The sequence below is a fragment of the Nicotiana tomentosiformis genome, chromosome 5, assembly GCF_000390325.3.
Source record: "Nicotiana tomentosiformis chromosome 5, ASM39032v3, whole genome shotgun sequence".
Taxonomy (NCBI): Eukaryota; Viridiplantae; Streptophyta; class Magnoliopsida; order Solanales; family Solanaceae; genus Nicotiana; species Nicotiana tomentosiformis.
The window spans coordinates 28069751-28081470 of record NC_090816.1 but is presented as its reverse complement, the minus strand read 5'-3'; the positions used below and the strand labels follow the sequence as shown (position 1 = coordinate 28081470).

General features: G+C 35.3%; 2 protein-coding genes across 2 annotated transcripts; both read right to left on the bottom strand.

Annotated features, from left to right (window-relative positions):
* Nucleotides 1-250: 250 nt before the first annotated feature.
* LOC104108910 (uncharacterized) lies at nt 251-1201 on the bottom strand. The gene is made up of 2 exons (XM_009618063.1): nt 923-1201; nt 251-775 (listed from the first exon to the last, which is right to left on the bottom strand). The coding sequence occupies exons 1-2, from the start codon at nt 1199-1201 to the stop codon at nt 251-253; spliced, it is 804 nt and encodes a 267-aa protein (XP_009616358.1).
* A 36-nt stretch (nt 1202-1237) lies between these two features.
* LOC104108909 (uncharacterized) lies at nt 1238-5867 on the bottom strand. The gene is made up of 3 exons (XM_009618062.2): nt 5573-5867; nt 5284-5426; nt 1238-2494 (listed from the first exon to the last, which is right to left on the bottom strand). Exons 1-3 carry the CDS (start codon nt 5865-5867, stop codon nt 1238-1240), a joined length of 1695 nt encoding a protein of 564 aa, XP_009616357.2.
* Between the last annotated feature and the right edge of the window lie 5853 nt (nt 5868-11720).

The following is an 11720-nucleotide window of genomic DNA, read 5'->3' as shown; positions in this document are numbered from 1 at the left end:
AAAACCAACATACATATATTAGTTGTCATATGCTGCATCACATAAATCACCACACACAAAACTTCATAAATCACAAATACTCAATCACATTACCCCATCGTTGCATTGATTATATGTTTCTCATTGTTAGTATACACACACTATCATTATTGCCAGTGGCAGACCCATGATTTTTATCAAATGGATTCAAAATACGAAGAAGCAAATATATAAAGAGGTCAACAAAAAAATATATTATTAAAATATATCATTACAACTGTCTTCTACGAGTTTTCATTTCCTGAAACGTATTTATAATAGTCTCATTAGAAATAGTATTAAATATTTTTCTTTCTACATAAGGTACCAAACAACCGCTCATGAATTCGTCATTCATTCGGTTTCGCAATTCACTCTTGATCAACTTCATCGCCGAAAAAGTTCTTTCAACGGTAGCAGTGGCAACAGATAGAAGCAAAGTAAATTTCACAAGGCGAAACACAAATAGATAATTCAAATGCTTCTTTGTCTTAACTAGTGTTTCAGAAAGATCAACAAGTCCTTGTAGATTTGAGAACCTCTCATCAACATCACGAACATCAACAATATAAGTTTCAAGCTGATTCTTGAGTGTAACCGTTATATTCTCATCAAAATCATCAGGATACAATTCAGCCATCCTCAATATCTTGTTTATGTTAAAACTGAAAAATGAGTCAACTGGATTTAAGCAAGCTACTCCAACAAGCAAGTTCGTTGTCACCTCATTAAAATGAGCATTGAGTTCTTGAACTTGCTAATCAATAATCTTAAAAAATATATCAACACGATAGTGATGTAAAATAGTATAATCATCAACTTTACGTCGAGATCTTCCAGAGTTAACGTAGAGGTCATCAAAGTTTGGTATCAAAATATTATACTTGACACAAAATGCAGATACCTTATCAATAAGTGAATCCCATTCTTCTTCTCTTAGCTTTTGCAACCGTCTCTTTGCCACTTCAACAAGTAGAATAGCATTTGCAATATCTTGCTCCTTTTTTTGTAAGAATGTATTAAGCTCATTTGTAATCCCCAAAATATCTCTCATTAGGTGCAACATGAAAGCAACCTCAAATGTTTGACAAGTGCTAAGATATCCCTTTGCCTTATCTCTTTCTTCTAAAGTCCGGGCATCAACAACGATAGTATCAAGAACATCAATAATTGAGCCAAACATAGAAATAAAGTTTTTAAAAGATTTGTAGTGCGAACCCTAACGAGTATCAGCAGCTCTAGCAAGACCAAGTTCTTGATTCAAACCCCTATCAGTTTCAAGTTCACCCATGTCTAATACCTCTTGAACTTTTTCTGCTTGAGATTCTCGAAGATCATCCATACGTTTAAAAGAATCTCCCACTATATTCAATACATTAGAAACCAACAATACAAATTCTCCCACTTCAAGATACTTTTTGGATACCGCAACAAGAGTCAATTGAAATTGGTGTGCAAAACAATGAATGGAATACGCAGATTTACTTTCTTGTTGAATCAAAGTTTTGAGGCCACGTAAATCCCCTTGCATGTTGCTTGCTCCATCATAGCACTGTCCACGCACATAAGATAAACTCAAAGAATGTTGAGCAAGGTAATCAACAATTGCTTTCTTTAAATACAAAGCAGTAGTATTACGAACATGAAAGATCCCAATAAAATATTCCACCACATATCCGCATCTATTAACATATCGCATGACAATAGCTAATTGCTCTTTGCGTGATACATCACATGATTCATTAACTAGCAATGCAGAAAATTCTCCATTTAGATCGTCCATAATTGCTTTAACTGTTTCAATTTTACATGCAATGATAATGTCTTTCTGAATTTTATGAGAAGTCAACTGATCATTCTTTGGAGCCTTTTTCAATACAAGATCACGAATTTTATCGCACCTCTCTGTATACCATGAAAGAATCTCAAGAAAGTTACCCTTGTTTAATGATGATTCATCTTCACGATGTCCACGGAATGCCAATCCTTGATTCAATAGGAGTCTCACCACCTCAATTGAAGCCTTCAAGCGAATTTTGTATCCGAGCTTGGTTTGAGTGGATTGCCTATCAAATGAAGTTTGAATTGACTGTCTTTGTTTTAATAGATCTTCACATTTCATTTTTGCCTGATTATGAATACTGCTCGACCCATGCATATCTAATCTGTTCTTTTTGTGCCAGCTCTTAAATTCTAAACTTGAAAATACATCACCTCCACCTTGATGAATGCCTTCATCTTGAAATAAGTAACAATACAAACAGTAAGCCGCATCTTCAATCACATTATACTCCAACCAATTATGATATCCTTTAAACCATTTAGGATTGAAACGACGCTTTAAGCCCGAAAAATCTCTTTGAGAAAACTTATGATATCGGGGTTGGCAAGGACCTCTTCGGAGGTATTCTCTTCTAATCTCATCACGCTCATTTGGATGAAAGTCTCTAATGGGTAATCTCTCCTTTGGATCAGTCTTTAAAGAATCGAGATCTATTCCTTGTCTTTGTTTTTTTAGAGGTTTGAGGTTGTTCTACTAATTGGTTCAAATTTTCTTCTACGGGAGTAACAATTAGAGAGGATGAACTTGATTGTGGCAACTTGGAAGATACCGGAGGATAAAATCTCTTCATTGTAACATAAACTGGATTACCAAATTAGAATTCGAATTAGAAGAATAATTTAATTTAACTTAAATTTAAACTAATATTTATTCATTCTTCACCAATAATTTAATTTTTTTTTATTTTACATATCATTATATTATAAAACAGTTAGATGAGAATTTAATCATCATTAAATAGCTTTGGACCACAACTTTGGAAGTTCAAAATGTCTTTACAGGAATTATTGTTTTCATCATAACTTTTCTTGAAGCAACAAAGAGAACAAATAAAAAAATCAGCAATGTATTTTCTAGTGATGGGCAAGTATTTTAAAGCATATTATTTATATCATGGAATCATTGAGTTAATTGAAAGGAACACCTATATAATACAGTTAGCCAAACACATATACACTCATACACTTAGAAAATAAAATTAGTCTGAATCCAATGTGTTATAGTCAATTAGTCATTCCTAAATCACTTAATGATAAGATAGACCTAATTTATATGTACAAGAAAAAGATTAGAAATCAGAGAGAAACCTGATGGTGATAGTTGATGGTGAGAGAGTGAGAGGCTAATGGCAGGAGACAGCTATGGAAGGAAGCAATATGACCTTGAAATTGAACTAAAAGATTCAGTAGAGAGAGAGAGAAAGGGAGAGAGACAGAGAGAGACAACAAGCATTTTTTATGAAATATGCAGAGAAACAGAGAAGGGTTTCGGAATTGGGGCTGTTAGTTTGGGAATGGGGTGGGTCACTGTATTTTAGACATAAACGACGTCGTATTTAAATAGAAAAATTGTATTAAAAAAAAAAGAATTCTGACTGGTTTCGAACTCAAAACCTTGGGGAAAATTTGAACCCACTTTGCCAACAGGCTATTCGTCATCAATGTATTAAGCGGGGTCAAAATAATTTTTATACATAAAATGTTCTTAGAAATATAAATATACTTATATATACAGTGTTATTTTTCGACGAAGCGGGTTCATTTGAACCCTCTTGACCCTACATGGGTCCGCCCCATGATTATTGGAGTGTTGTAATTTTTAAAAACCTTATTATTTTCAGCTTTTCAAGAGAAGTTCGTGTTCTTTATTTTAGGCATCATTCATTGGAAGACCTTAAAATATGCAAGTTGCGGTGACATTAACTTTTCATATACTTTAATTTCTCTCTTATAATTGGATTACTATATATAGGGTGGGGGGACAGGGGGCAGGGAGAGGGCTAACCACTACTAGAAAATATCAAATTTTCGATCACGAAATCCGTCGAAAATCTCTAATTTCCGACGGATTTCAAGTGGTCGGAAAAATGATGGACGCAAATTTCCGACCATTTTGATCGCAAACGAAAATTGTGCAGTTAACCGGATGAAATGCTTGCGACCACTTTGGTCGGTATATTTGCGATTGATTCAGTTACATTATTATTAATATAAATTAATTATATAATAAATTTTCCGATCGATTTGGTCGGTAATTTAATTATTATTTTTTATTTTATATAAATTTTTCGACCGAATCAGTTGGAAATTAAGAAATTAAAAAATAATTAATTAAATTTTCAACCACTTCAGCCTCAAATCTAGGGATTTTCAGGTCCAATTTTCGACCAAATCAGTCACAAAATTTGGTAAAATACAGCCTGTATTTTAAGCCACACCCCCTGCCAAATCAAATAACTAACACACAACAGCCTATGTCACAAATATTCTATCAATAAAACCTAAACAACAAGTTTCAAACTTGTCTAAACGTAACAAAACCATCTATTCTATTAAAACACGTAAAAATCTAAAGCTTTCAACCAAAATAACATTACACCAAGTCTAAAAGGAACAAAGTTTTACAACAATCAATCAAGTCTAAACATCCTATTACACAATCCAAATTACTACCGATCCTCATCAGTTTCAGTCCCCTCATTGTTAGATTCTTCCATTGAATGACGTTATTTTTCATGGTTTGCCATGAATGTACGCATCATACTTATTGTTTCTTGAGCATTGTTCCATTATTGAGACAATTAATTGATTTGCATCTGTATAGTCTCGATTTCTTCAGATGAAGCAGAAGCACCACTAAATAATGCGGTTGGATGACTATACGACGGCTGCACTCTAAGTCTGTAGTATCTACTTTTATTTATTTTTATGAGAAATTAAAAAAAAATTAAATGAGCAAGAGAAGAAACATATAACTTGTGCAAAATAATTTTAAAACGAAGTCATATATAAAAAATTAATAAAATATTTTATACCTTTATTTACTCCAACGGCTGCCTGTGTCCATAGCGAAGTCATATCTTCGGGCGTCGGTTGAGAATCGGGATGAGTTTGTTACCACTCCTCTATTCTTCTTTGATACCCTTTCCGAAATATTTTTGGCAAACATTATATAAGCGAATTAATCTTAACAAAGAATAAAAGCAGTATTGAATTTAGAATCTTATATAAGTTTCTGATGCACGCGGTTCGACCCATTCTTCTCTTGTACCATCCTTCTTCTTCTTCTTCTTATGTGTCTCCTCGAAGACAGTAGCACGAAACACACCCTCCATGTACCTTTTCCTTTCAAAATCAAAAATATGATTTTATTATTTGAATCTCATATAAGTAAAGCTAAAAAAAATTTTATAAATAAATTACCAATCTCAATTGATGGGCAACAAAACCGATTGAACCTCCGGTGTACAACGAGCCACCCTTACTGGATGCTCTGTTTGCCTTCGCTTTTTCACTCTTCAGCTTCCATGGCAAAATTATGTAGATCTTTATTCTATGGCAAAAACCTGCATTATATGTAAAATAAACATTCATTAAATATATTTAGATCTTTATTCTAATAATTAAAAATTAAAAAATTACTTATCCGTCCCCATGGGGTACGATTATCAATCAATGCATATGATCGTACTCTACAGTCCCACCAGCATACTGTCTCTGTGAAGGAGCAACTGAAGCAGTACTAGTAGATGGGGATGCAGCCGCCTGAGATCCTCCAATATCCAGTCAAACAATACTAGGAGAAGATGAGATGGAGATGATAATGGAGTGGACGATGATGCAGGAACAAAACATGAACCATCATGCTGACTATAATGCCCGCCCTGGGATGGAATCAATGGTGATCCATCATGCTGACTAGCAGGGACACGATAACTTAAAGGTGACAAATTAGGCGTGGGGATAAAATTAATAGTAGTGGAGGCCGAACCACCCTGGGTCGGCATAGAATAATATTGTACTATGCTAGCCGGAGGGGAGGGGAACTCTGAAAAACTCAGGTGGTAATGAAGTCGTCGACTGAGAAGGACAAGAAAAACTAGGAGTAGGACTCATCCTAGGCATGTGTGAAGGAATGTGATCACTCATGGATGACAAAGTATTTTTTTCTTCTTAGATTATTTCGGTTCTTTACCCTTAAAAGCCATCTGTACAATTTAAGTAAAATAAAATATAATAATAAAAAAAATCAACAGGTAATAATATAAAGAAATTCTTCTACATATTATAACAACTAAAAAAAGAACATATATAAAGTCTAACAAGATATAAAAATAAAACAATAACATAAGGAATAACATAAGAAATCAAACAAGTCATAAAACACACAAACAACTCAATCATCATCGCTTTCTTCATACTGATCATATTCATTTTCATCATCGCTTTTTTCATTTTCATTATATAATTATTCATCCTTGCTTGCTTCATATTCATCACTTGAATCTCCATCCTCATTTGCCATTGATGTTCCTTCCTCATACTCACTTTGATTTGATCTAAGAACTGAAGGCTCGAATTCCTCATAAAGGCCTTCACTATCCTGCAATTCACCTGCTAGTTCGCCATCCACCATTGCTTCAATGCTTGAAATGTTATTCTGGTACACTACATCTATACCTCCCTGTGTGCATTATTTCAACTATTTTATACAGAAGATACATCTTTGTACCTCTAGCAGGTGTTAGATCATACCATTTACACTGAAAGAGTACTAACTTTTTCTTCGGCCAACCAACACTATACTCGAGTTCTAATATCTGTTGAAGCACATCATAATAATCAACATCACCATCAGTTTTCACACACACACACACCACTATTATTAGTTTTTTTCCCTTGGACTATTCTTCTATATGAAACTTGTACCCATTGACGGAGTACTTAGACATTATTTTGACCTTAGGGCTAGGTCCCCAAGCAATATCACGTAAAAATGAATCATTTACGCCATTATATGGATTATGAACCTGGATCGAACCCAATATATAACAGTTAATTAGAAATTAAAAAGTAAGTACAACTGATAATAATTTGCATTGAAAGAAACTTCGCTATTACTTACAAAGTGTTTAAACTATTCTGTAAACTTAGGATAAACATGCTCATGCCCATATGTACCCACAAACCAATTGTCCGACAGATTTAAAACTTTTATTAGTTAAAATGATTGATAATTGAGATTGAATGTAAGTCGGTAATATAAATTTACAGTTACGTATAATAAGGTTGGACTTCGGGACAATTTAGTAGAACATTTGTTGTAGCTGACTTTAGCTCCATCTTAGTCAATAATCTTGTTGGACTACGTTTTGGACCACCTTTTCCAGGTTGATTGAATATGGAAAAGGGTGGTGCCAATAGATTGGTATTGCCACCATCATCATGCCGATCAGGTTCATTTCTTAAACATGGCACGTCATGTTCAAAATAATATGAACAGAAATAAGAAGTTTCTCTATCCAGATATGCATCACATATCGACCCCTCAATCCTTGATATATTTTTCACGGTCCGCTTACATTTGCCAATCATCTTGTATAGCACGATTTTAAGATGAAATAATATTTAACTAAAATACGTAAGAATAATTGATTAAAGATAATTACCTCTCGAAGGGATACATACATTGAACTGGCCCTCCTAGCCGTGCCTCTTGCGCAAGGTGGATTGGAAGATGTTCCATGACATCGAAAAAATTTAGCGGGAAACTTTTCGCCAACTTGTTTAAAGTTAAGCGAATATTACTGTCCATGTAAGCTAGGTTCTCCGCCCTCAATGTGCTAGAGTACAACTCCTTGAAAAATAAACTTATCTTTGTGATGGGCTTCCATATACTATCAGGCAAAGCATTAAATGCAATAGGCAAGAAAGATTCCATAAAAATATGACAACCGTGGCTTTTCATAGACGTCAAATTCCCTTATTTTATGTCAACACACCTAGATAAGTTTGATGCATACCCATCATGCATCCTCAAATTATTAACTCAATCACAAATCTCTCTTCTCTCATCCAAAGTGAATGTGTAACTGGCCTTAGGCTTCCGAATCTTGTCGTTCAAGTATGTTAAGTACAACTCAGCCCGCCTATAATATTCTTTCAAATCTATCCTGGCCTTCAACTTATCTTTTGTCTTATTGCTCACATCCATCACACTATTAAACAAGTTATCAAAAAAGTTCTTCTCGATATGCATTACATCAAGATTATGCCGAAGAAGATTATGCGTCTAATAAGGTAACTCCCAAAATATGCTCTATTTTATTCAGTTGTGTGTTACACCATATCCCGATATCTTATTAGGCAATGGATACTCTGTTACCTTAGGTAGATTCATAACTCTGTTCCAAATCTCTTCAGGCGACAAGACATGCGGTGGCTCCTCAAAATCAGTTTTGTTCTTCATAGATGCACTAGTATTTCTCCTAAACTCATGATCCATTGGCAAGAAGTGACGATGACAATCAAACCATGTGTTCTTGCCTCCATGTTTCAAAGTGAATGCCTTTATATCTTCCATACAAGTCGGGCAAGCTAACTTTACGGTAATTGACTACCCGAACATTATTTCATAAGTAGAAAAATCACTTACAGTCCACATCAAAGCAAGACGTAGTCTGAAGTTTTGTTTAGTTGATACATCATATGTTTCCACACCTTGATGCCACAATAACTTCAACTCATCAATTAAGGGTTGCATGTATACATCAATTAATTTTTTTGGATTGCGTGGACCTGGAACAATATAAGTTAGAAAAAAATATTGACTTGTCATACACAATTCATGCGGCAGACTATACAACGTAACAAACACTGCCAATATAAATATGGTGCAGCAGACACTGCAAATGGAGTGAATCCATAAGCACATAATCCCAGCCTAATATTTCTCGGCTCACCGACAAAGTTTGGGAACACACTATCAAAATGCTTCCACGCTTCTCCATTTGACGAATGACATAACACACCATCTGGCCTTCTATGTTCATAATGCCATCTAATATGAGGAGCGAAACTCATTGATGCATACAACCTCTTTAACCTTGGTATAAGGGGTAAGTAGTGCATCGCCTTCACTGGAACCTTCTTCTGTTTAGCATTTGTGACTACTTTGTAACACGACTAGTTACAAAATTTGCAATTTTCTAAAGTTGCATCATCCTTATAGAATAACATGCAACATTTCTCACAACAATCAATCCTCTCCGATGAAAGACCTAACTTGGAAATCAATTTATTTATCGTGTAAAAATCTTTGGGCAGGTCAATCTTGGTCGGATTAAGTTCAATCATAGGCCAATGATAGAATTCATGACTGCTTGAGAAATAGAATTATCCTATTTAATACTTAGTAATCTAACTGCAATAGGCAATTTGGAATGCGTTGCGCCTTCATAAAGCGGACAACTAGCTTCCTCTAACTGCGTGAAGAAGCTCTTAGCCTCATCATTTAATTCGGATTGAGCCCCAGAGAACATATCAAAAGCATCCCTCATCATTTCATTAAATCTAGAATTTTCAGCATTAATATTCTCCGCTATGGGACTACCTTCATCACCACCAAAAGAATTCTAAAAATCAACAACATCCACACTAGCATGACTCTCCCCATGAACAGTCCACATATAATAATTTTCTATAAACCCCTTCTTATACAGATGAACATTAACAATATCGGGACCCAATAACTTAACACACTTGTATTTCACACAAGGGCACCTAATCGTCCATTCAATAAGAAAATCATCAAATGTCTTTGCTTTAGCAATAAAGTGTAGCGACCCAAAATTCACCTAGTCATGATGGCACCTAACCCAACCTGTCAAGTAAGACAATTAACAACTATCCAATTTAATAAAATTTATTAAGAAAAAAATGATAATACACCACTTTTATACAAAACAAATTTTTCAAGGACTGATAGTACAAATCATGAGCTTCTAAGATTTAGAATTTACAAAGTTGGTATGAAATAAAGTACATCATATATTTGAAATATACATGAGCAGATTAAAATTCTAAAGCTACCAAGATCAAGAGGCAGCTATGACCGGAATGTAGGTACATCTTCAAATTCAGCTCCTGCCGTGCACAACAACATCAACATCCAATATCTGCACGCAAGGTGAAGAAGTGTAGTATGAGTACAACCGACCCCATGTACTTAATAAGTAACAAACCTAACCTTAGGTTGAAAGTAGTGATGAGCTGGAACAAATGTCGGAGTCCAACACCAATAGCCAACAACAGTTCATAACAACATAATAAAAGTGATAAAAGAAGTAACTCAGAGATATAGTGCTTAGCTCGTTTACAGTTCCGGAATATAGGCATGCTTTTCAAGTATGTCACTGAAAACCCAAATCTTTTACAGAAATCACCAAAATATAAGTACGTTTGTAAAACTGTAATTTTTCCCAAAACTTTCAACAAGTAACTGTTCATTTTCAAATGGCATAAGGAAAGTGCATCTCTATGCCTACATGTCAATGTGTATGTGAAGTCATGAATGACGTAATATCGTACAACATGAGGAAAAATGCATCTCTATGTTTGTATGTCAAGTGTGCATGTAGAATGCAATGCAACTCAGTGATACACCATATGCATACTCTTAAAGTATCAATTCACTCAGTCCTCCCAGTCACTCAGTCCTCACAGTCACTCAGTCATCCCAATCACTCGACACTCGCACTCAGTAGGTACTTGTGCTCACCGGGGGTGTGTACAGACTCCGGAGGGACTCCTTCAACCCAAGCGCTATAACAAGCCAATCATGGCATAAATCAATAAAAACATGTTGCGGCGTGCAGCCCGATCCCATCAATATCCTCACCATCAGGCCCTCGGCCTCGCTCAGTCATCAATCTCTCTAGTCTCTCGAGCTCACAATGTCATGAAAATCAGCCCAAAATGATGATGTGATGTATCAATAAATGGTAACATAGACTAAGATATGATATGCAAATGAATGCGTATGACTAAGTATGTAAATGCAATGTAAGCAAATAACTCAACAACAAAAATGACCTCAGTGGGTCCCAAGAGGATAAACATATAGCCTAGACATGGTTTCTAACATGGATCACAACTCAATTACTCTAACACATAGAGATTTCATAGATACAAATAAGATTAGGTAACTGCACAGTACCACAGAAATAACCGAGTCACAATTCACACGGTGCACGTCCACACGCCCGTCACCTAGCATGTGCGTCACCTCAACACCAAACACTTATCACGTATATTCATGGGTTCATACCCTCAACACCACGCTTAGAAGTTTACTTACCTCGAACAAGCCAGATCCAATACCGAGTAAGCCAAGAGATGCTCCAAAAAGGGCATCTCGCGCGTTCCGACCTCCGAACGGCTCGAAACTAGCCAAAAGCAACTCAAATACATCAAATAAAGCCAAAGAAAACAAACCCAATCGCTAAAGGTCGAATCTTTAATCAAAGCCCAAAATCAACCTAAAAGTCCAACCCGGGCCCACCTTGTAACTTGACGAAACTTTTAAAATCCGATAACCCATTTAATTACGAGTCCAACCATACTAGTTTCACTCTAATCCGACTCCGAATCGATGTTCAAAACTCAAAAACTCACTATATGAAACTTTAGGCTAAAACCCCCCAATTTCTCTTTAAAATTCATAATCCAATTAATAAAAATGAAGATAGAATCACGAAATATATTCATAACTGAGTATAAAACACTTACCCCAATCCTTGTGGTGAAAGTCGCCTAAAATATTGCTCCAATCCGAGCTCCCCAATTCAAAATGTGAATAA

Coding starts and splice junctions, on each gene's coding strand:
- LOC104108909 (XM_009618062.2), bottom strand. CDS start 5,867: ATGCCGACCCAGGGTGGTTCGGCCTCCACTACTATTAATTTTATCCCC. Junction 5,427..5,572: donor GTTGCTCCTTCACAGAGACA/GTATGCTGGTGG, acceptor CATATAATGCAG/GTTTTTGCCATAGAATAAAG. Junction 2,495..5,283: donor TTGCCCATCAATTGAGATTG/GTAATTTATTTA, acceptor GATTCTTTAAAG/ACTGATCCAAAGGAGAGATT.
- LOC104108910 (XM_009618063.1), bottom strand. CDS start 1,201: ATGTTTGGCTCAATTATTGATGTTCTTGATACTATCGTTGTTGATGCC. Junction 776..922: donor GGGATTCACTTATTGATAAG/GTATCTGCATTT, acceptor ATTATTGATTAG/CAAGTTCAAGAACTCAATGC.